Source organism: Dama dama, chromosome 12 (assembly GCF_033118175.1).
Source record: "Dama dama isolate Ldn47 chromosome 12, ASM3311817v1, whole genome shotgun sequence".
Lineage (NCBI taxonomy): Eukaryota > Metazoa > Chordata > Mammalia > Artiodactyla > Cervidae > Dama > Dama dama.
Window position 1 is genome coordinate 11,227,134 of NC_083692.1, and position 25,400 is coordinate 11,252,533.

General features: G+C 46.7%; 1 protein-coding gene and 1 pseudogene across 1 annotated transcript in view; both read left to right on the forward strand.

The window, feature by feature from the left end:
• SEL1L (SEL1L adaptor subunit of SYVN1 ubiquitin ligase) overlaps positions 1 to 18,905 on the forward strand; it is a 28,875-nt gene extending 9,970 nt beyond the window's left edge. The window contains exons 4-8 of the mRNA XM_061156502.1: positions 13,555 to 13,722; positions 15,082 to 15,187; positions 16,009 to 16,171; positions 18,672 to 18,725; positions 18,816 to 18,905. Coding sequence (XP_061012485.1) covers positions 13,555 to 13,722; positions 15,082 to 15,187; positions 16,009 to 16,171; positions 18,672 to 18,725; positions 18,816 to 18,890 — 566 coding nt within the window. The 3' untranslated portion in view covers positions 18,891 to 18,905. The remainder of the gene's footprint in view (positions 1 to 13,554; positions 13,723 to 15,081; positions 15,188 to 16,008; positions 16,172 to 18,671; positions 18,726 to 18,815) is intronic.
• Positions 18,906 to 22,597: 3,692 nt separating this feature from the next.
• Positions 22,598 to 24,941, forward strand: LOC133065900 (ubiquitin-ribosomal protein eS31 fusion protein-like; annotated as a pseudogene).
• Positions 24,942 to 25,400: the final 459 nt, after the last annotated feature.

Genomic DNA, 25,400 nt, shown 5'->3' on the forward strand with positions numbered 1-25,400 from the left:
ATGCATGTGGAGTGTCAGCCCCACAATAGAGAGCTATTTCAGTTATCAAAAGTCTTCAGGGTATTCCCTGGTAACTGCATGACTTGCGTGGTGTTTTCTAGGAAGTCATGCCTGGTAAATACTGACATCCTGGGTCTCTGCACAGTGAGCAGTCTGCATAAACCAGCTCCAGCCAGCTAAAGCAGTGCGCAAGTAGGGACTCTTCCGGCGGTAACCGGAAGGCCTCTTGGCGTGTTTCTTAGATGGTTTGATCCCACCCCTCTGTCTCTCTGTTTCTTGGACAGTGAAAGGAGAGAATGGATTTCAGGGCTGCCGCTAGTCCTTTCTACCCGTCAGGATCTTTGCTGCTTTGTTTTTATGTTGGGGTCTCTTTGCCCTGGTGCTGGTACCTAACAACATGGATGTTACCTTACTTCAGTCAGACAAACAAACAAAGGATATATCATTTCAAAATAACAGTGGCATCCATACCACTAACAGTAAGATCACTGAATGTAGCTTTAAGATTTCGTTAAGGTTCTTTTTGTTCTTAGTGTATATTTTACTAGTGATTTGTAGCATGATGTGTTTTAAAATCACTTCAGTAATGCTGTGTGTGGTCATAGCAGGAACTTTTTAAACATTTAGATTGTTCAGTTTTTCAGTAATTGTTTTTTTTTCTTTTCATTCGTTTTCATGTGTTCTCAGTACGTGAGAGGACTTAACATATGTACGTGAAACATGCGTTGTATCTGCATGACTTGGTGTGTGCGGTCACAGTTGCATTAGAACTGGGTTATATGACAGCTAACTTCTAGACTTGCTTCCTCTGTCAGCCTCTCGTCCATGTCTCTGCCATACTGATCTTCCTAAAACCCGAATGTGATCCTGTCACTTCCCTGTCTACAACTCCCATTAGCTCCCATTCACCTGTGAAATGAAGTCCTTGCTCCCCAGGGTGACTGACATAGCCTCTCTGTGCGCATGGCCGCCACCTTCTGTGGCTTCATCTCCCGAACCTTCCCCTCCATATGCCTTTTTCCAAGGAGACTAAACCCATCATCCTTCTTCAGAGGCTTGTGCCTCTGGGCCTTTGTACAAGCTCGCCCCACCGCTTGGGATACCTTGCTCACCTCCTCACCCAGATCCATGTGTCACATTTCTGCTCATCTTGAAAGCCAAACATAGGCTTCTCTTTTCCAAAGCAGTTCCTGAGGTAGCTAAGAGTCTCTTGTGTGAAAGGAATTCCTATCCAGTGCCCCCGTTTGCACCCTTTCCCCCGGAGGCCAGTTATCTAACAGCAGCCAGACTGGTCCTCCTTCCTGTTCACAAGCCGCCAGTGGCTTCCGGCCACGTTGAGAATGAAATCCAAACAAGGCTTTAAATGATCAAGCCCCTCCTGTCTGACCTCATCTCTGTCACTCATGTAACTCCAGTCACACTCGCCTTCTGCTGCGTGTTGAACCTTTCACACTTAATTCCCAGCTGTCAGGAGTCCCTAAGACTACACCCCTGGGCTCGATGATTCTCTGGAGAGACTCAGCAGGACTCAGCATATAGTCATATCTTCAGCTGTGATGTATTACAGAAAAAGAATACAAAGCAAGATCAGCAAAGGGAACAGTGCACAGAATGAGTCTGGGGAAGCCAGACACAGGTTGCAGGGGTCCTCCCCCAGGGGAGTCACATGGGACGTGGTTAATTTCCCTGGCAAGAAGTTGTGACCACATGTGTGAAGTGTCAGGGAAGCCCGTTAGAGGCTCAAGACCCGGAGTTTCTGTAGGGTCTGGTCACATAAGTGCTCCGTGCCTCGCACACAGCCAGAAGGAAAGCAGGCGTTCAGCATAAGCCATGTTGTTTATTCAGCTGGGGTGAGTCACTGGTAACTGTTAGGGTGGTGGGAACCCTTCCATGATCTTAAGTTCCCAGACACAAGCCAAGGGCCGGCCTGTTAAACAGGCCTTTTCAAGGACAGAAATTCAGGCCTGCTGCGCTCACTCTTCTTTGTGTCCCCACAGACCCCCTTGGTCACTGGCCAGGTTGTCTGTGCAGCAAAATTATTATCAGTATGACCCAGACAGCACGGATGAGGAGACCCCCCCTGCAGTATTGATTTCAGCTGTGTTCTTTAACATGTCTTAGCCAACTGAGAAATCCCATTCGTCATAAAGGTCTGCCTTGGAAAGGCAGGTTAGCATCCTCCTCAAGTTTCTACATCAGCCTTTTTTACCTGACTCTAGGCATCAGTTTCCTGGCGGCCCAGTGGTTAAGAATCCACCTGCCAATGTAGGAGACACAAGTTTGATCCCTGGGAAAGATTCTGTAGAGAAGGAAATGGCAACCAGGAATTGCCAGTATTCTTGCCTGGAAAATCCCATGGACAGAGAAGCCTGGCAGGCCACAGTCCATGGGATCACAAAAGAGTTAGACGTGACTGGGCAACTCAGCACCACCCCCACCATGAATTCAGGCCCAGTACAAGTCTGGCCAGGAAGTTGAAGCTGGCTTGAAAGCCTTCTAGGGCTGAGGCAGTGTCGTGATAGGGCGCACATCCAGAAGTCCAGTACCAGAAGGAATTGCCAGGGAGTCCCAGGCATGTCCCAAAATCAGTTTATGATTGCTGGGCACCCAGAGCAAGACATTAATTAGCAGTATGATGGACAGGGAGGCCTGGCGTGCTGCGGTCCAAGGGTTGCGAACAGTCGGGTACGACTGAGCGACTGAACTAACTAATGATGCAGCTGCCCACCACAGGTATCTTGTCCTAGGGTTCCTGATCCAACCCAAGTCATTCAAGGTCAGTGCTTGGTTTCCGAGGGACTGCCAGCCAGTCCCCTAGAGTTTTGTTGTCTGTGACGACAATGGGTCCACCTCACGAGTGTGGTTGACATACGGAGGTCTTCTGCGTGGAAAGTGCAGCGCCTGGGTCAGCCCCTCTGCCGCTCAGCAGCCCTGCCAGGTGTAATCGTAGGCTCTGAGTCTGAATTCACAGCGCTCTCAACAGGCTTGTAGAGGGGCCCAGGGGGTGTTCCTTCATGAAGAGGAAGACACTTCCAAAACAGCTTCAAAAAACAAGGATCATAACCACCACCCCCCCACCCCCCCGTGCCTCTCCGGGTGCAGGGCCTCTGCTCACTTTCCTTGGTGGTTACAAAATCCGTGCTTCCATTCGGCAGTCATCATTCTATGTTTCCCGGCCATCCCCTGCTCTCATCCTGACCTGCCGTCTGGAGGGGCTGTGGGAAAGAGGTGGCACAACATCTTCATAGGAAAACCCCTTTAAGGACTTCCCTGGGGGTCCAGTGGTTAAGACACCACCCTTCCATCACAGGGGACTTGGGTTCGATCCCTGGCCGGGGAAGATCCTACAATGCCACATGGCGTTAGAAAAAAAAAACCTCCTTTATACAGCCGAACCAGAAAAATACCACATGCACGGATTGGTCAGGACCAAACTCCTGAATTTCCTAAAAAATAAAAATGGTTTTATATAACCACCCACCCTTTTCACCCCGTGAACATCACTTCCCCAGTGACCAGCCTAGAAAAGACCAGTCCCTTTCTGAAGACAGCTGCATTGGCTGATCAGATTGCACTAAGGCGTGTGCCGCTGCCGAAAAGAATGAGGGAGGCAAAGTCAGACATCAGTCCGTCGTCTCAAACAGCCCAGGGAGTTGACCTCTGCTAGACATGCTCCGGAGGGGGTCGGAGTTGACTCAGCCAGTCCAGAGTGATCGGAAGTCACTGTTGGTGTAATGTCCCTTTTCCCCAGTTGCAGCTTGCAGCTCTAGCCACAAGTTAAGAACGTAAGTCAGGCTCTGTATCGGAACCATACAAGCTCTATCTGCAGCTTGATTTTGGACGGTCCCATCAAAGATCAAGTCCTTTCCTATGGGCTTTTGTAGCGGACCCAGACAGTCCAGCCGAGCAGCCGTGATGCACCGCAGAGAGGCGGCCTGATGCTCAGAGGTCAGAGGGCCTGAGCTCTTTACAAGCCGGCCACGCCAGCTTTTAATTCAGCTCCCGGCTCCCACTGAGGCTGGAAGCTTATACCAGATGTGTGGGGCCTTAGCTTAGAATCAAGTCCAGGCAGTTAGGATCTGTGAATTCAGGAGTTTTAAAAAAAAGGCAGAGGCTTTTCTTTGGCAGCAAAACCTAGATGCTGTAGACCACAAAGGTTTTGGTTTTGTCCCTAAGTCCAAATCGACCCCACTCACAGATACACACATCAGCCTTCAAGGGACAGACCTCCACTCTCACCAGCTCCCATCAGCCAACTGAAACCTGCTTTTCAGAACTCCTAAAGGACATCTCCATCTGTAGAGCACCTTTCTTTTCTTTTTCTCTCCCTTTTCCCAGAGGCTCCAATAAGCAAAAACCCCTATCTTCCATTAGCAGAACTCATCAGTTACGGAAGCTGTTTCAGTTTCCAACATGCAGAGTTTCAATTCCAACCTGCCAACTGGCGGCAGAAAGCAAGGAAGTTGTGTCCCACTAACACATTTCTTCTTTGCAGCTTGCCTCGACCAGGATGACTCCTCTGGCATGTATGCAGTTACAAGCATTTAGCATTTTATATCCATTTTTACCATACATCCAGATGTCATGGCCACAAATCTAAAGTTACCAAAAAAATTTCTGTTCCCCCTCCCCCATTGCAAATTTATGTAAACTCCTAGCAGTAAAGTCAGCGTTTGCAGTATGACATCTCAGTATGCCTGAGAAACTGCCATCCCTGGGGTCCCTGGGGCCACCTCCCTCCACCTCTCCCTAGTTTATCTGAAATGTAGTTCTAGCCCTGGGATCTGATTTCAACCCCACCCCCTCTCCTCTTGGAGAAGAGAGCAATGCAAACTTTTAACATTTTGGCCTCCGTTTTGACATACTCACCTCTGGGATTTAGGGGGTTCCTTTCTCCTCCCTTGGAGGAGAGAGCAGACCCCAAAGACATGACTTTAGCTGGCCTGGCTGGAAACAGGTGGTGGGACCCAGCAAGCCCGCTCTCCCAGAGTTGGATTTCTCATTTCCAAATTGCACAGGTAGCTTTTACCTCTCAGAACAGATGACAGATCAGCTGTTGCTGCATACCACGGAGAATTCTATCATTACCTGGGCGCCGGAGATACTGTCATACCCGGCCCCTTACCCTTTTTTTCCCAAAGTTTCACCCTCGTTCAGGGAGTCAGGTTTGATTTAGGGAACCACAGTTCCTTTCTTTTTTTAACTTTTTTTTAATTGGAGTATAGCCAATTAACAGCGTTGCCATAGTTTCAGGCGCACAGCAAAGTGACTCAGCTGTCCAGATACGTGTATCCATTGTCCCCTGAGCTAAAGAACCCCGTCTGATGCCAGCCGATACTGGGGTCCCCAGGACCACCCCTGGCTCCCATGATTTGCTGGGAGGACTCAGCATGTAGTTATACTCACAGCTATGATTTATTGTAGCAAAAGGGTGCAAGGAAAATCAGCGTGGGGCGAGGTGGGGCGAGGTCCAGAGGAAACAAAGGTCCTCTCCCAGCAGAGTCACGTGACATGAAGTGAAAGTCGCTCAGGCATGTCTGACTCTTTGTGACCCCATGGACTATACAGTCCATGGAATTCCCTAGGCCAGGATACTGGAGTGGGTAGCCTTTCCCTTCTCCAGGGGATCTTCCCAAGCCAGTGATCATACCCAGGTCTCCCGCATTGCAGGCGGATTCTTTGCCAGCTGAGCCACCAGGGAAGGTTGCACTGATTCCCCTCGCATAGGTGACATTTGTATGTGGTGTCATCTGCCTGGGAAGCTCAGTAGCGACCAGTGCCTGGAGTTTTTAGTGGAGACTAATCATGTAATCACCCTCTGCCTGGCATCCACCGAAATTACAGATTCCCAGAAGGAACATAGATGTTGTGCATCAGCCACATTGTTTGTACAAGCAGTTTAGGCCCAGTGAGTCACTGGGGTGGCAGGAACCCCCCACCCCCATCTTAAGTTCCCAGATGCCAGCCAAGGGCCAGCCTCTCAAAGGATAACAGTCATTGTTGTGTTATCTGTTTCCTGCGTATCATCTCAGTAATAAACATTTGTTGAAAATGAATGAATAAGAGGCCACTAAGAGGGAAAATGATTTACACTGTGGTATTCCTGTTAGCAAACACTCACAGTCATTATTAAAGGGACGTGTTTTGTTGGCAAATAATAGAAAATCCAACAAACCCTGGCAGGAGCCGAAGTTTGTTTGACTCACATAATCAGAACTCCATAGAGAAGGTGGTTCAGGACTCATGCCATCAATGACTCCAGCTCCTTTCTCTCCAGTTCAGTAAATTGGCTTCATTGTCATCTCTGTCCCAAGTGATCCCATGGTAGTGGTTGGACCTCCAGGTCTCGGGTCCTTAGAAAGATGTGGTGCCTGCGTCAGAGGAGCGGGAGCCCCCTTCAGAAGTCACTACTTATCACTTGACCTGTCCATCCCTCACTCTACAGAAGTGAGTTGTTTAGTCACTAAGTTGTATCTGACTCTTTGCAGCCCCAAGGACTGGCACGCCAGGCCTCCCTGTCCATCACCAACTCCTGGAGCTTGTTCAAACTCATGTCCATTGAGTCGGTGATGCCATCCAACCATCTCATCCTCTGTCGCCCATTTCTCCTCTTGCCCTCAGTCTTTCTCAGCATCAAGATCTTTTCCAATGAGTCAGCTCTTCAAACAGGTGGCCAGAGTATTAGAACTTCAGCTTCAGCATCAGTCTCTCCAATGAATATTCAGGGTTGATTTCCTTCAGGATGGACTGGTTGGATCTCCTTGCTGTCCAAGGGACTCTCAAGAGTCTTATCCAACACTACAGTTCAAAAGCATCAATTCTTCAGCACTCAGCCTTCTTTATGGTCTAATTCTCACATCCATACATGATTATTGGAAAAACCATAATGGTGAGGAAGGGGTTAAGAATTATTAGCCAGTTTGCACTGGCTGCCACTGGAGGGAATGTCAGTGGTAAGTGAAAATGCCACATTGTAAATAATTCACCTAGTATGATCCTGTATTGATCAGGGTTCTTCAGAGAAGAACTGAAGGCCCTCTGCTGGCGAAATTCCTTCTTGCCCTTCTTCTGTGAGGTCTTTAACTGATTGAACAAGGCCCACCCACATTGTGGAGGGTAATCTGCTTTACTCACATAAATCCACTGATTTACGTGCCAGCCTCATCCAAAAACACCATCATGGAAACCCAGCATAGAGTTTGACAAACATCTGAAACTCTGTGGCCCAGCCAAGTTTATGCACAGAATTAACGCATTGTAGGCAGACTGTTTAACCAACCATCTGAGCCACCGGGCAGCACCATTAACCATCACAGGTCCCTTGTGTGAAAGAAAGCCATTTCCCTCCAACATGTTCACACTTGAGAAATGAACCTCTTTTCTAGTAACAGTCATTACCTTTGGAGAAAAAGATAGTTTTCAGTGGTATCTAAAGTGTGATTTTTCTTTTACGTTTATATACTTTCTCATTGCTTGGATCATCTTTTTTTGCAATAAACACGCTATCCTAATAGTCAAAAAAAAAGAAGAAAAAATAAATAACCAGCATTTTTCTCTGTTTTGAACGGCAGAGAGTCTGAACTTGCTAAACATGCTTAAAATTGGATTCTGTAGTAAGAAAGTTGATTGAGTAATAGGATCTCATTTTTGCCTCATCGTCACATGCAAGAGGGTGGCAAGGAGTAAACAAACCTTAACTTAGTACTCAGACTAAACAGACTATGTATAGCTGGTGAAGGAAACAGGTTGTGACCCTCAACAGGTCTGACTTTAAAGATTTCTTTTGTCATCGTTTCTTTGTTCGATTGTCCAGCAAATTGTTTGTGGAAGGAAACTCCTCTGTGAGACCATCCTGTGAAATAGCACCCCGCCAGCACGTTTGAAACTCAGAGAACCTTTACAGTCATTATTTAGTGAAACTCACTGTTCTTTTTTTTTCTTTTTTTTGGCTGCGTCACATCTAAGTTGCCCCACGGCTTAGTTCCCCGACCATTGAACCCACGTACCCTGCACTGGACGGTGAATTCGTAACCCTTGGACCACCAGGGAAGCCCCTCGCTGTTCTTCAGTAGCAGTTTTCCTGAGCAGGTTTCACTCTGCATGCTTTCTGACAGTTCCTGTCACCTAAGTGTCTTGAAGTTTGTCCCTTTCTTCTGGGCACATGGAGCAGTGCTTGCTTGCTTTTTCTTTTTTTAAAGGATTATTTTCACAGAGAGAACTGAGCTTGAATGAACTCTGACTTAATGTTCTGTTCATTCTCCATTTGACTACATTTCGTTTTTCTTCTGAAAAATCATCTTAATCCTTAAAGCAGTGCCTTCCTTAGTATAGCGTGTGTATCTGTCTGTCCTCCCTTCATTAACATGTGATTTCTCAACTGTAGTTAGCAATTCTCAACCTTGGATTAAAGCAGTCTTCTTTTAGAAACTAATGTAAAGTTGTTCTTTTCCTTAGAAGATTAATATACCATATTTCTCAGTCAGCAGTAAATATGCAGCCTGGACCATTTGCTTTATTTGAAGTGGGCTTGGTTTAAACCACCTGGACTTGTGTTTTGTTTGTGCTTCTTTTAATAGCGTGAAAGTGGAAGTTGCTCAGTCGTGTCCAACTCTTTGCGACCCCTGGCCTATACAGTCCATGGGATTCTCCAGGCCAGAATACTGGAGTGGGTGGCCTTTCCCTTCTCCAGGGGATCTTCCCAACCCAGGGATCAAACCCAGGTCTCCGACATTGCAGGCAGAGTCTTTACCAGCTGAGCCACAAGGCAAGCCCAAAAATACTGGAGTGGGTAGCCTATCCCTTCTCCAGTGGCTCTTCCTGACCCAGGAATTGAACCAGGTCTCCCACATTGCAGGCAGAGTCTTTACCAGCTGAGCTCTCAGGGAAGCGCACTTTAATAGCGTAAATGCTCTAAAAAGGAGGAAGTTTGCAGAGCCGGAACAGTTGCCTTTATTTGTGTGAGTCAAGAAGTTGATGTTTTTGTTTTGAATTTTAAAATAAAAATGAAAAGATATAAGTATTCCAGGGTATTTCATTCAGGACCAATAGCAACATTCTAGCCACATTTGTTGTTTCCTCTTGTCAACCAAAGAACAATATGCAACCTACAAATTGCAAGTAATACTTTATTCAGGGACCTTGCTGAGGGCTACAGCAGGGGAGAAGCCTCTCAGGTGGCTCTGAGGAACTGCTCCAAAGGGGCAAGGGCAGAGCCAAGATACATGGGAGTCTTTGTTGTTGGGGGGGTGGGCGGGGAATGCAGGTATCAGTCATCAAAAAATTACTGCTAATCACAAAAGTTGGACATCTCAAGCTAATAATGATTTTAGTGCTTTTCTGGGTTTGATAAGATGCAGGAGTTTGGGCTCCTTGAGATTATCCCTGAGATGCACGGTATCTGATAGACCCAGTGTCCTGTTTTTCTCCACCCCGAATTCCCTTGGGGTGTACTGTTGGGGGTGGAACAGCTGCAGTGGCCGGGGATCTCTGGGCAGACCGAGGTCTTTGTTCACTGAATGGCAGTCAGATTCTCTGTCCACACGCTTGAGTTCTTTGCACCAACATTCAAACACGCTGCAATATCTGAACGTTAGAGAATCCGAAACCTGACCCCCAGTGCCGCTTCAGCAGCCGCCTCACTTCTCCCCTCCCCTTCATGGCTGTCTTGCTTGGAAAAGGGGCCTCTGTTCAGTTCGTCTCTTTCCATTCTGCAGTCTGAGTGGAGTGAGGCCCCAGTCCCCCTCCAGACCATTAAATGCACACCCCTCCAGGCACATCCTGATGGCGAAGACCTGGGTGGTCCTTGGTCCTTATCTTCCTGGCCCCCCAAGTGTTTTTTTTTTTTTTTTTCCTTTCTCTGAGGACGCTTTCTTCACTGGGCTGCGGTTCCTCAGAAGCTGTCCGCTGCTGAAATAGAAGGTTTCCCCAGGGACTCAGCTTTCATCCTGTCCTCTGTCTCCACTAGTCTCTGGTAACCTTTGAGTCCATCTCTGTGGATGCCAGGTGTCTCTTAACAGCTGCACTGTAGTTGATTTAACCAACCCTCTCTTCCTTACCTCTGAGTTCTTTTGGGGTTTATGTTTTTAAAATAATGATGATGTGCAAACACTCCTTGGACATACCTCGCTGTATCCTTGTGAGAACGTTTCTATAAGTAAATATCCCACAATTGAAAAAATCTGATCTAAAGGTGTATGGAACTTTTCACTTCTAATAGATGTTACTAAATGTCCCTCTACACCCCTGCCAATAGTATGAAATTTATGTTCCTGCCATTTACCTATATTATGGCCAGCGCTGAAGGATTACATGTTCAGGTAGGGTAGGTTTTTTTAGGGGGGGGGGGAACCTTTCTAGCTTTTCTAAATGATTTTAATTGACTTTGCGAGAGCAAATTTCTACCAGTTTAAATATAAAGTGTTCTGTTCCTCATTGTAAGTTCTCAAATACTGTAAGCTTAATATCTTACTCCCACAGTCTAAAGAAATTGTGATGCTATGTCATTTTTGCATGAAGATTCAGAATTGACTCAATGGCACATTTTTCCCTTTTGAGTGTCAGATTTGATTGCTGGCTATCATTAACTCAGATTGCATAATCCGTCAGCCTCCATATGCCAGAGCAGTGATTACCATTGTTTTTCAAACTGGTACTGTTTTCATGGCTGTTATTAAAATAATAGCTTCGAAATTCTTACAGAATTTATCCATGGAAAGAAAATTAACTGAAATTAACCCTATTGTGAGGAATATCAACCTGAGATAATTGACTTGAAACTAGCAAGCTCCAGTCAGTAACTTTTGGAAAACTTTAAAACAAGTTTTAAAGGTAATAGCAGTTTCCCTGTGGTGACTTTGCTCGGAGAAGATAACTGAGAAATACAGATTTTCTTTCTATTAACTTACTTATAGTCACATTACATGACCAGTGTATAATTTGACCAAGATATTTCAGTTTAACCAAACCGATGAAGCAGGTGTTCCTGGGCGTTCTTCGAGCTTAAGTTAATGCTGATTCATTAGTGGATTAAAATCTTGTATTGCCAAAAACTTTTGGATTCTCTTTAGTTTCTTTTCTGGTGTATCATTCCATCACATGGAAGAGAATTCTTTCATATGTTTGAGCCTCTTAAAAAGTACAGGTTTTGGCAAGCTAGAATTCTTATGACAAGCTGTTTGCCTTTAAAACAGAAATTTCAGTTTTCATAGGAAAAAATCAAATATTTGTTAAACCACTGGGTGTTATTTAGTTTGAAATCAAGTTTACAAACTGCAGTTACAAATAGTGTCTTTCTAAAGCAGATTTGACCCCACTGGCATTGCACAGGAGTACCTTTTCAGATTCTGTAGTCATAGTGACCCCTCTGAGGCTGTTGATAAAGGATGCTTTGCTTATAGGTTGCATTAAAGATCATTTCTTAAAAAGTGGACAGATCAAAGAAGAAGTTACTGCCCCTGGTCAGTAATTACCAGGATGGTGAGTGACTTTTATCTGGTATAAATGATTAGAAATTCATTTGCCTTTCATAACTTACTGAAACTGATTTTCAGATTAGCCTGAAGATGTATTCTTCTTTACACTGGAAAGAAGGAGCATACATTTTCTAGCCTTTCAGAGCAGACATGCCAGTAATAATCATAGACGCGCCCTCTCTTAGACTCGTCACCTTAAGTGGCAGTCACCACGAGGAGTCCCTTACATGTACGGTGTCGGTTCGTCTTTGTGAGTAACTCTATGCGGCAAGGACTGCTATCCCTATTTGAAGATTAGGAAGTTGTCTGCAAATACTTTTATGAATAAGGAAAGAGATTAAATGACTTACTCAAAGTGCACAGCTAATAATCAGTAGAGTTTTAATCGGGTGTTCTGACTCCAGAACCTATACTGTTACTTAACTTACTAAGCTCCGCTGCTAAAATAAATTCTCCTTGTAAAAGCAACCAGTGGATGCTAACATATATGAACTCATACTTACCAAGTGTGGTTGGAGTCCAGGCTCAGGCCTAGCCCTTTGGTATGCTCTTAGACTTCTCACTTGGCGTTCTTACGCATACACTCACATTCAAATATATCTGTGAACTGGAGGCCTTTTATTTTGCAGGGCTACAGCTGAGAAGATGTCTGATATATCTTTGCTTGTTTAGCTGCCTTGAATGTAGCAGGAGCAAAGCTTACTTAGCCTCTCTCCTGATCCATTTCATCCCTGCCCAGTCCCCGGCTCCTCCAGTATGCTCCGTCCTGGCAGGGACAGCCGCGTGCTCTTCCTGCAGCCTCGGAGCCTGGGCATACCCTGGGCCTCTCTCCGCTCTCATCTGTGCATCTAGTCAGGGAGGAGGACCATCTCTGTTTGCTTAGCATCACTCGAGTGCATCCGCTGTTTCCATCCCATTGTCCTCTTGAGGCTGTCATCACCCCTCGACTAGACCATTGTCACAGCCTTTAAACTGGTCGCTTGGCCTCCAGCCTGGCTTTCCATTTTCCACTCTCGAAAGTGTAAGGACGAGCATGTCACTCCTTTGTTAAACTCTTGAGTTTCCATTGTCCTCAGGATGAAATCTGAATTCCTTAGTAAGGTTTGTCAGGACCTCACTAGTCTGGCTTCTTGGTGCTCCGCTGGCTTTTTCTCTCGTCCCCTGTGACACTCACTCTGCGTGTTCTGAGACGATGAACTTGATTTTCTCTCACGCGCCGTCCTCTCTCTCGTTTGATTCTTACCACACGCTTTTCCCCTGGCCTGCAGTGCTTCTCCCCACCCCATCCTGGAGCGTTTCGTCCACCACCTCCTCCTGGACATCCTCGAGGTTCAGTGTAAACTTCAGTGCCTGGCGGGGAGGCTTTCCCCTCCCAAACATTGGTCGTACGTTCGTTTAATGTCTCCTTCCTGGTAAGGCTGCAGGTTCTCCATAGTGGAGACCTCTGCTCCACCTCATTTCCAGCCCCTGGCATAATTCCTAGCGCCTGGGAGATACACTGAAAGAACTTAGAGAACAAATTAGAGATACAGTTTCTCCCTTAACAAGCTCAGAGTCTAGTGGGAGCCAGGGTCTAGTGAAGAAAGAAGCTCGGAGCCGCTGATCAGTCCTCTAATAGAACGCTGTGGGATCACAGAGGAGCATGTGAGTGATTAACTTCACCTGGGGGAGCAGTTTTGCTGTGAAACTTCATATCATAGAAGAAACTGACTGACAGCATTCAGATAGGGGGAAAGAAGAGGAGAGTTGTGCCGAGCAGTGGAATTGATTCAGTTGCATTTGCTTTATTTTGTGCTCACTAGTTGAGCAGCTGCTCTCAGTAGACTTTTGACCTTCTAAGGTTGTTATCTCAAGACCGTCAGAATTCTAACCTAGATGTAGAGCTAGGTAGCTAGCTAGCCACGCTCACTAAGTTGACTGACCTTCTCGTCGTCCCCGAGCAGAATCAGCGCTGGCTCTCTTATGTTCCCCATTACAAACCACGCGTCTGTGTCTCTGGGTTCTCATAGCCGAAATCGACAGTGTTAAGTCCCCAAGTAGCAGAGGTGCTGCCTGTGTTCCCATCTTCTCCTTGCCTTTCCAGCTCTGACAGCCATTGAAGGCACAGCGCACGGGGAGCCTTGCCACTTCCCTTTCCTCTTCCTGGATAAGGAGTACGACGCGTGCACCTCGGACGGGAGGGACGACGGCAGACTGTGGTGTGCCACCACCTACGACTACAAGGCGGACGAAAAGTGGGGCTTCTGCGAGAGTGAGTGTCGGCCGGCAGGAGGCAGGTCCGGTTGGGTGGTGTCTCGGCCAGCGGTTCGGGGGCCTTTTTGCTGCCGTCTGTTTTCTCCCCGCCGAGAAGCAGTCAGCACTGATGTGGCTGTCCCCTAAAGCCTGGACGTCCGCGCACGATGCGGGCCGTGTCCCCACTTCCAGGCCGTCACCTGGGCAGCCTGTCACACTCGTGCCTTATGTCGAGGTGGTTTTCCAGGGTGTGCCTGGGTTGTTCGGAAGACTCTCAGGCAGACTACTAAATTAATTAACGTGAAACGTTTTTTTGGCAACAAAGGAAACAGAACATTACAGTAAAGGTTAACTAATAGTGGTTAAAAGAAAAATAGAGAATGCCTTTTCTAAATACTTGAGTGAAATACCCTGTGTTAACATTTGACAATACAGTGTATTTAACTGTCCTGAGTGTTCATGTCAGTACAGAGGGGCTGACTTCTAAAGGCAAGCTGTATTTTCAGGAAAAACTTGCTGAAAATAAAGAGCAATGGAAAACGTTGAATATATCTCGGTTGATACCAAATGACATTTTCAGAATAGTGGCTCTGATAGAATATTTAGGCTCTCCTAGAATATGACGTCTTATATGGTCCATCTTTGGAGGACCAACTGATTAAATGCTCCAGTTTTTTAATACATCAGGTTTTTTTTATATTGTAAAAACAGTTCACGTCTGTTTCTATAAATATTTGTCCTAATGAAATATTCATATGTCTGTCGTTTGATGAGTTACAGATTTCTGTTAAAATGCTATATTACAGTAGCAAAATAACTTTTGCAAAATTTACGATAATTCTGTTATTTTCAGGGTTGTATTAATGTATAGGAAAAAATAGACAACTTGAACATTAAATTGGGATCTATAGTTAATAAAAATCAAATTTTTTTATTAAGTTTTTAGCATAATTAGTCAAATACTTTTTTCTTGTAAAAATATACAACATTTCAGGTGAGGCTGAAGTGTTCTTTGACTATAATAATGTTTTTCTGACTGTTTTTTCCTGTCCTGGTTTTAGCTGACCTTGGCATATAGAGTCATAAGCTCCTAGTGAAATTTTAGTTAAACTTACTAAAAAGTTAGAATTACTAACAGAAAAGCAGACTTGAGAGTGCCTTCCCTGAAAGAAAGTGATTTCAACGAGTTTTGTTTCCCTGTCTTTTGTCAGATAAAAGCCATACTTAAAACCATGTATCTTTAGAGTCAGATTTTGAAATGGTGAAGAATCATGAATTGTGCTTGCATGCCCACCCAAGAAAAGGAATACGTTCTGATGTCTGACAAGTAATTGGTGCAGAATTATCCGTGTAAATGCAACTGACATTTTGTTTTCAGCTGAAGAAGAGGCTGCAAAAAGACGGCAAATGCAGGAAGCGGAAATGATGTACCAGACCGGGATGAAAATCCTCAACGGCAGCAACAGGAAAAGCCAGAGGAGAGAGTAGGTTGCATGGCCCACTCCATCCTTGCTCTGAGCCCAGCCCTTGCTGAGATGGTGGCTGAGTGCTTTTTAAGTGGAGCGTACTGCCAGAGATAAAAAGATTTCCTAAGTTGTATTACAGGAAAACTTAATCTGATATATATGGACATTAGGGACATTACTTTTATCAGATTTTAGCTTGTTGGGATAAACATGTTATAAGTACCAGTCCTAAGAATGAAAAGCGAGCAAATGGCAGTATGTGATTAAGTTGTAGTCATTTCTCAGTGCCAGGAACACATACTATTCAGAATTCAAAGTGACATAAAACAGGCAAAAGGAATTGTTGTCAGATGTTTTCTGGGTTTTTTGTTTTTGCTTTGTAATTTTCTTACAGACAAAGTCTAGAATTTAGAAATGAAGGAACATAAAACAAGTGATTGTCCTCTAACATTTTATGTCCCCTTAATTTCAGCTGACTTTTGCTATAGTCTGTGCAAAGATTTTAAAGACAGTTGTAGTGGTCATCATTGGATTTTTTTACTGGAAACCATATTATTACTGTTCTGACATTGCAAATCAAGTTAACTTTTTTAATAGAACTCTTTAGGATTACTGTTAGTGTAATTAGAATTCCAAGATACTCTAACAACAGAACTGGTATTCTATGTAAAAACAAAAGTAGCCAGAATGTTTTATAAATAACAGTGCTTTAGTAAAAATATCTTAAAGGGTTCTGTACAGTAAGGAAATTAAGTTACATTTTAGTAGATCTTGAAAACAAATTTTAGTGGTAATTCCAAAACGTCACTAATTTGTTTTTTCTTCACTTGCATGTAAAGAGCTTATCGGTACCTTCAGAAGGCAGCCAGCATGAACCACACGAAGGCCCTGGAGAGAGTGTCCTACGCTCTTCTGTTCGGTGATTACCTGACGCAGAACATCCAGGCGGCGAAAGAGATGTTTGAGAAGCTGACCGAGGAGGGTTCTCCCAAGGGACAGACGGTGAGTGTCCTTCCTACGGAGCACTCTCCGCACGCAGTGCTGCTGCTTTCCTTTAACAGCCTGCTGCTCCAGTTGCTCTGACTTCCTTTAACAAGTAAGACTGTAAATATTAATTTCGTGGCAGATTATTGTACCAGTCTTCTTGGACAGTCTTTTTTCTTCGTTTGAGATCATTTATAGTCATTAAGGCATTTTTGCATTTGCATCTTGCCAAAATTCTATTTGCACCAGCTCTGTGGAGACGGACGCGCCCGTGGTCAGGAACCTTACGGGCCTTGCCCTGAGTACCTCTACACCCAGCTGTTTATCTGTATACTTTATACTGTCTTCATTTTGTTTATGTGTTTTCGTGTAAAAATAAGCAGTCTTATGTAGTTGAGTTTATTCATCTTTTTTTTGGTTTCTGAATCTTTTGTCCTACTTATAAAGGTATTTTGCCCACTTTAAAAAAAAAATGCCTTCAGTAATAAAGCTTTAGCAATGGTGTGGGATTTGCTTAAAGATAAAATTTCTGGTCACAGAGGAAGTCTGTTTTCAGGTTATATAAATAATAACAGGCATCGTGACCATTGTTTTCTACAGGACTGGTAACCAGTCTGCAATTCTTAGATATCTGTGTTGGTTTTGGTTTATAAACAGGTTATGTCTTAATTGCTCCCCTTTGTTTTCAAGGCTTTTTCCCCCTTCTAATGAGTTTAGGTAAAATTCACACATACATTCTTTTTTTTTTTTTTTCATTTATTTTAATGGGAGGCTAATTGCTTTACAATGTTGTGGTTTTTGCCATACATTGACATGAATCAGCCATGGGTGTACATGTGTCCCCCATTCTGAAGCCCCCTCCCACCTCCCTCCCCATCCATCCCTCAGGATCATCCCAGTGCACCAGCCCTGAGTGCCCAGTTTCGTGCATTGAACCTGGACTGGCGATCTATTTCATGTATGATAATATACACACACATACATTCTTTATCTTCAGGCACATTCCATTCCGAGAAATGGCTTTCCTTTTAAGGCCTCTTTTCTCTTTAATATTAGAACCTTACAATACCACAGTGCTGTTTTACACTGGAGAGCACTCTGTCCACTGTCTTTAACGCTTGCTGGTGAAACGAAGCGCCAGAATCACAGTGGCTTCACACAACAAGGAGTTATTTCTTGCTTGTGCCAGGTCCCGTCAGTGCTCCTGCCCGAGCCATTCTTCAGATGGTGGCTCGGGATCTGGGCTGCTTCCATCACGTATCTGTCCACCATCCAGAGCACGGGACTTCAAGCCGTCGTGTAAGGAGAAGGGGGGACTGGAGGAGTCCGGGATGTTTTTAAGGGCCAGGCCTGAAACTGGCTTGCGTCCTTTCTGGTCACATCCGAGGCAGTGGCCCTCCCTAACTTCAAGGGAGACTGGGCAATACAGAAGAGCGCATGGATTTGGATGAGAATGGCACCAGCCTTTACAACTTTAGCTTACCCTTTCACGTCATCAAGGGTGGTCCTCAGAGAGCAGAGGGTAGAACCTTATTAGTGCATTGTTTGCTTAATTGGTTTTTTTGTTTTATTTTGTTTTTAAGAAGTTGTACATGCGCTAGCAAGGGGAGGTGACCTTTTTCCCTTCGCCCCTTCAATTTAGCCCCTTGCTGCCTCTTTTTGTTCCTAGGATAGTTATTTAGTAATCCCTTACCCATTATCGGGCTTCCCTGTGGCTCAGCTGATAAAGAATCCACCTGCAGTGCGGGAGACCTGGGTTTGATCCCTGGGTTGGGAAGATCCCCTGGAGAAGGGAAAGGCTTCCCACTCTAATATTCTGGCTTGAATCCCATGGACTGTAAAGTCCATGGCTTTGCAAAGAGTCAGACATGACTGAACAACTTTCACTCACCCATTATCATTGTGTACCACCCTCTACATAGGTAATATATTGAAAGAAAATTTTGTTTCTTAAATTTATGATGGCGCTGGGTCTTCATTGCCACATGCAGGCTTTCTCTAGTTCCATCGAGCTCGGGCTTCTCATTGCAGTGGCCCCTCTTGTTTGGAGCACAGGCTGTAAGCTCTCGGGCTTAGTTGCTCCATGGCATGTGGAATCTTCCCAGACCAGGGATGGAACCCATGTTTCCTGCATTGGCAGGAGGACTCTTATCCACTGTATTACCAGGGAAGTCCAATAGATACTATTTTGATGTAATGATATAGGAGGCATTTTGTTTTCATAGTAACTGTTCCCCAAGAATCAAGTAAAAGTCATATTTAAGTGTGTTCAGCTTTGGTTTTCTTAAAGTGTCTTTTGATCTTCAAGCTAAATTTTTTTACTTGTTTAAACTTATATTTCATTGTGTAATTTGTAAAACCTTGAATGCATTTCTGAGGCTTTTTAATTCCACGATTGTGCATATTTGCAGGTTTCACATATTTTAGCATTTCAGGACCCTTACATCTTCTCATGGTTCATAAAACTGTGTCTGCCTTAGGTAAACTTACACTCATGACTTTTATCATTTTGTTTCAGGCTCTTGGCTTTCTCTATGCTTCTGGACTTGGTGTTAATTCAAGTCAGGCAAAGGTAACACTGTTAAAACTTTATTGTATACTGCAGTGTGGACTGGGTGACTATGTGACTGTGTTCAGTTAAGCATCTTTCCTTCTTTCACAGGCCCTTGTTTATTACACTTTCGGAGCTCTTGGGGGCAACCTAATAGCCCACATGGTTTTGGTAAGTAAGATTTAAATGGAAGGTAATAAAATTGCTAACAATTGTAATAATATTCATAATTGCAAGTGGCCACCACTTCTCTCGCTTTCATGATTACAGTCTACTTATATTTAGTAAGACCCAGTAGTCAATTGAATGTCCTTCAAATTCTTGTTTGTGGATACAGCAGTTGAATCTGCATGTGGATGAAAATTGGTAGAGTCTACGATTTTTCATTAAAATTATTAGTTTGGCTGATTGCCCTTAAAATAAGAATCTGTTAAATGACTCTTTTCCCAGTTTCCTCTTAAGTTGGAATTGTTTGTCAGAATTATTTTTTAGATTGGATTATGATAGATTTTATGTTTAAATTGATGATTGACTAACTATATAAAGAGCCAGTATCCTATAAAGTTTACTACAGAGTATCTCTTACGTGTTACCTGACAGCATTGATCATTTAAATGGCTTAGTGGTAAAATATAGCATCTTACCTCCATGTTCTTTTCTGCTGAGGTGTTTAATCTGCCTTCTACTTTATAAATTGACTTTAAGAGAGTCGTGTGACCTCTGGCCCATATTGGTGGTGGTGGTGGTTTAGTCATTAACTTGTGTCCAGCTCTTGCGACCCCGTGGACAGTAGCCTGCCAGGCTCCTCTGCCCATGGGAGTCTCTGGGCAAGAATACGGGATTGGGTTGCCATTTCCTTCTCCAGGGGACCTTCCCAACCGAGGAATCGAACCCAGGTCTCCTGCCTTGCGGGCAGATTTTTTGCCAGCTGAGCTATGAGGGAAGCCCTGGGCCATATTGCTGTGTTCCAAATGAAGGCGTTAAGTTCTTGCAGAAATAAAGAGAATAGACTGAGCAGAGGTAAGACCAAAAGCGGAGAAACGTCCGAAGTCTGGAGGGGGCGCAGGCCTGCTCGCTGACAGGACTGTGAGGCTTCAAAGAAGGGAGATCTGGAGGGGGCGCAGGCCTGCTCGCTGACAGGACTGTGAGGCTTCAAAGGAGGGAGATCTGGAGGGGGCACAGGCCTGCTCGCTGACAGGACTGTGAGGCTTCAAAGGAGGGAGATCTGGAGGGGCCAGAGGCCTGCTCGCTGACAGGACTGTGAGGCTTCAAAGGAGGGAGATCTGGAGGGGGCGCAGGCCTGCTCGCTGACAGGACTGTGAGGCTTCAAAGGAGGGAGATCTGGAGGGGGCGCAGGCCTGCTCGCTGACAGGACTGTGAGGCTTCAAAGGAGGGAGATCTGGAGGGGCCAGAGGCCTGCTCGCTGACAGGACTGTGAGGCTTCAAAGGAGGGAGATGTGGAGGGGCCACAGGCCTGCTCGCTGACAGGACTGTGAGGCTTCAAAGAAGGGAGATCTGGAGGGGGCGCAGGCCTGCTCGCTGACAGGACTGTGAGGCTTCAAAGGAGGGAGATCTGGAGGGGGCGCAGGCCTGCTCGCTGACAGGACTGTGAGGCTTCAAAGAAGGGAGATCTGGAGGGGGCGCAGGCCTGCTCGCTGACAGGACTGTGAGGCTTCAAAGAAGGGAGATCTGGAGGGGGCGCAGGCCTGCTCGCTGACAGGACTGTGAGGCTTCAAAGGAGGGAGATCTGGAGGGGGCACAGGCCTGCTCACTGACAGGACTGTGAGGCTTCAAAGAAGGGAGATCTGGAGGGGGCGCAGGCCTGCTCGCTGACAGGACTGTGAGGCTTCAAAGGAGGGAGATCTGGAGGGGGCGCAGGCCTGCTCGCTGACAGGACTGTGAGGCTTCAAAGGAGGGAGATCTGGAGGGGCCACAGGCCTGCTCGCTGACAGGACTGTGAGGCTTCAAAGAAGGGAGATCTGGAGGGGCCACAGGCCTGCTCGCTGACAGGACTGTGAGGCTTCAAAGGAGGGAGATCTGGAGGGGCCACAGGCCTGCTCGCTGACAGGACTGTGAGGCTTCAAAGAAGGGAGATCTGGAGGGGGCGCAGGCCTGCTCGCTGACAGGACTGTGAGGCTTCAAAGGAGGGAGATCTGGAGGGGCCACAGGCCTGCTCGCTGACAGGACTGTGAGGCTTCAAAGAAGGGAGATCTGGAGGGGGCGCAGGCCTGCTCGCTGACAGGACTGTGAGGCTTCAAAGGAGGGAGATATGGAGGGGCCACAGGCCTGCTCGCTGACAGGACTGTGAGGCTTCAAAGGAGGGAGATCTGGAGGGGCCACAGGCCTGCTCGCTGACAGGACTGTGAGGCTTCAAAGAAGGGAGATCTGGAGGGGGCGCAGGCCTGCTCGCTGACAGGACTGTGAGGCTTCAAAGAAGGGAGATCTGGAGGGGGCGCAGGCCTGCTCGCTGACAGGACTGTGAGGCTTCAAAGGAGGGAGATATGGAGGGGCCACAGGCCTGCTCGCTGACAGGACTGTGAGGCTTCAAAGGAGGGAGATCTGGAGGGGCCACAGGCCTGCTCGCTGACAGGACTGTGAGGCTTCAAAGGAGGGAGATCTGGAGGGGGCGCAGGCCTGCTCGCTGACAGGACTGTGAGGCTTCAAAGAAGGGAGATCTGGAGGGGCCACACGCCTGCTCGCTGACAGGACTGTGAGGCTTCAAAGAAGGGAGATCTGGAGGGGCCACACGCCTGCTCGCTGACAGGACTGTGAGGCTTCAAAGGAGGGAGATCTGGAGGGGGCGCAGGCCTGCTCGCTGACAGGACTGTGAGGCTTCAAAGGAGGGAGATCTGGAGGGGGCGCAGGCCTCCTCGCTGACAGGACTGTGAGGCTTCAAAGGAGGGAGATCTGGAGGGGCCGCAGGCCTGCTCGCTGACAGGACTGTGAGGCTTCAAAGGAGGGAGATCTGGAGGGGGCGCAGGCCTGCTCGCTGACAGGACTGTGAGGCTTCAAAGGAGGGAGATCTGGAGGGGGCGCAGGCCTGCTCGCTGACAGGACTGTGAGGCTTCAAAGGAGGGAGATCTGGAGGGGCCACAGGCCTGCTCGCTGACAGGACTGTGAGGCTTCAAAGAAGGGAGATCTGGAGGGGGCGCAGGCCTGCTCGCTGACAGGACTGTGAGGCTTCAAAGAAGGGAGATCTGGAGGGGGCACAGGCCTGCTCGCTGACAGGACTGTGAGGCTTCAAAGGAGGGAGATGTGGAGGGGCCACAGGCCTGCTCGCTGACAGGACTGTGAGGCTTCAAAGGAGGGAGATCTGGAGGGGCCGCAGGCCTGCTCGCTGACAGGACTGTGAGGCTTCAAAGAAGGGAGATCTGGAGGGGGCGCAGGCCTGCTCGCTGACAGGACTGTGAGGCTTCAAAGGAGGGAGATCTGGAGGGGGCGCAGGCCTGCTCGCTGACAGGACTGTGAGGCTTCAAAGAAGGGAGATCTGGAGGGGGCGCAGGCCTGCTCGCTGACAGGACTGTGAGGCTTCAAAGGAGGGAGATCTGGAGGGGGCGCAGGCCTCCTCGCTGACAGGACTGTGAGGCTTCAAAGAAGGGAGATCTGGAGGGGGCGCAGGCCTGCTCACTGACAGGACTGTGAGGCTTCAAAGGAGGGAGATCTGGAGGGGCCGCAGGCCTGCTCGCTGACAGGACTGTGAGGCTTCAAAGGAGGGAGATCTGGAGGGGGCGCAGGCCTGCTCGCTGACAGGACTGTGAGGCTTCAAAGGAGGGAGATCTGGAGGGGGCGCAGGCCTGCTCGCTGACAGGACTGTGAGGCTTCAAAGAAGGGAGATCTGGAGGGGCCACAAGCCTGCTCGCTGACAGGACTGTGAGGCTTCAAAGGAGGGAGATATGGAGGGGCCACAGGCCTGCTCGCTGACAGGACTGTGAGGCTTCAAAGGAGGGAGATCTGGAGGGGCCACAGGCCTGCTCGCTGACAGGACTGTGAGGCTTCAAAGGAGGGAGATCTGGAGGGGCCGCAGGCCTGCTCGCTGACAGGACTGTGAGGCTTCAAAGGAGGGAGATCTGGAGGGGCCACACGCCTGCTCGCTGACAGGACTGTGAGGCTTCAAAGAAGGGAGATCTGGAGGGGGCGCAGGCCTGCTCGCTGACAGGACTGTGAGGCTTCATAGGAGGGAGATCTGGAGGGGCCACAGGCCTGCTCGCTGACAGGACTGTGAGGCTTCAAAGAAGGGAGATCTGGAGGGGCCACAGGCCTGCTCGCTGACAGGACTGTGAGGCTTCAAAGGAGGGAGATCTGGAGGGGGCGCAGGCCTGCTCGCTGACAGGACTGTGAGGCTTCAAAGGAGGGAGACCTGGAGGGGCCACAGGCCTGCTCGCTGACAGGACTGTGAGGCTTCAAAGGAGGGAGATCTGGAGGGGCCACAGGCCTGCTCGCTGACAGGACTGTGAGGCTTCAAAGAAGGGAGATCTGGTTTTCTGGCCAGTGGGAGGATCCTGAATGATTTTCCCTCTGTATTCTAAAACACTGAATACTTGGTGTTGGGCTTCTCGTAGAGTAAGATCTAATGCCAGCCCGCAGCAAGCATTTACTCTTGAGAGGGAGGCGTGAGCAGGGAGACCATTACAATACAGCACGGGCACATGAAGGAATCACTGACAGGTTCCCAGCCCACACTGGCAGGGGAAGGAGAGGAATTAAGGAGATCCTTCTGAAGAAAGAAGCAGCTGTCAGTGGAGAAGGGATTGCCAGGTAGGTCATCACCAGGACAGGTAGACAGGGATCGTGTAAAGGGCCGGACATCAAGCCAGGGAGCTTGGACTTGGGCCTGTTACAGAGGTAAACCATTTTCCAGTACGTGAAAAATGAGAGTGTTGCTCTAACTTTCTGAAACATTCCTCACTAACTTTGAAGTTTTTTCATTTGTTCGTCTCATCTCCAAAAATGTTTATTGCTCCCACAGTCATTGAAACGTTGTTTTTAGATGAGTTTTCAGAAAACATGAAGTATTTTTGACAGAAATCTCATTTTAAAGCTGTTTACCAATCTTCTTAAATAGGGGCTACAGACTAAGAACATTAAGTATGATTATACGTGTTATTGTACACTTCTGCCCTGAGGACTGTTAAAGTTGGTGAAGTTATGTGAGTCTGTGTGACTCCAGAGAGCTCTGTTCTCTTCTTCATAATTAGCAGTCTTCCCCCTTATTCTGAAGTCATTTATTCCTGGTACTGCTCTGCCCATCTCTAGTAGTTTCTTGTCTTCCCTAGATTGCTAGTTGGTTGCTTCTTTAAAAGTTATTAGCTTTCGGATCCGCCATCTGCGGTGGAACCGCCGCCAAGGTGCAGATTTTTGTGAAGACTCTGATGGAGAAGACCATCACTCTCGAGGTCAAGCCCTCGGATACAATAGAAAATGTAAAGGCCAAGATCCAGAATAAGGAAAGAATTCCTCCTGGCCAACAAAGACTGATCTTTACTGGCAAGCAACTGAAAGATGGACATACTTTGTCTGACTACAACATTCAAAAGGAGTCCATTCTTCATCTAGTGTTGAGACTTCGTGGTGGTACTAAGAAAAGAAGAAGTCATCTTACACCACTCCCAAGAAGAACAAGCATAAGAGAAAGAAGGTTAAATCAGCTGTTCTGAAATACTATAAGGTGGATGAGAATGGCAAAATCAGTTGCCTTCGCCGGGAGTGTCCCTCAGATGAATGTGGTGCTGGAGGTTTTATGGCCAGTCCCTTTGACAGACATTATTGTGGCAAATGTTATCTGACCTATTGTTTCAACAAACCAGAAGACAAGTAATTGTATATTGGTTAATAAAGATATGAGCTAACAACAACAACAAAAAGTTACTAATGCTTTGGAAGATTAGTCAATTTTTGTTAAAATTGTGTCTAAGATTGAAATCTTGTCTAAAAGCAAGAGCCTCAGTAATTTTCTCGTACAGGTAAACGGGCACACACTGCATACAGAAAGTTGATGGCATCTATTTTGATTGCTCTCAGAACTTTAGTGTCTATTTCCCAGGTCTTAGCTGTAGTCTGATTGTTAAAAGTTGCTGAATAAGTTACCTCAAAATGTGACACTCAGGATAAATGAGGTGGCCGTGTGTTTGTATCAGAGGACAGTACAGTTCCCCTTTGCGTATGGTTAGCTTTATCTGTTCCCGCTAGAATGCCACTGAAGCATGTGAAACTTCCCTCTTCTCACTGAGGTTGCATTTATTACAGGGTTACCGATACTGGGCTGGCATCGGGGTCCTCCAGAGCTGTGAGTCCGCACTGACTCATTATCGTCTTGTGGCCAATCACGGTACCTGCTTTTTTTTGCCTTTGACGTTACCAAAAAAAAAAAGAAAAAAATAATAATTTTAAATTTATTTTACTGCTTGAAATACTGTGACTGGCTCTCAAGTGGAATCATCTTTACACTAGTTGATTAGGAAGTACTTTTTAAAAATTTGCTTAGGATTCCACTTCTTAGTATTGTGTGGGAAAGAAACTGAATTTAGCTTAGATGACTGTTTCACACTCCGTAGACCACAATAGAAAAACTTCCTTTAACGCAGCGTCTGTTGGTATCTGGCAGCTGGAACGGTACTTCTCACTGTGGGACCACCCCTCTGACTTTCCGCCCCGTGTTGCTTCGTCCCTGTTTCAGTTGCTAGTGATATCTCACTGACG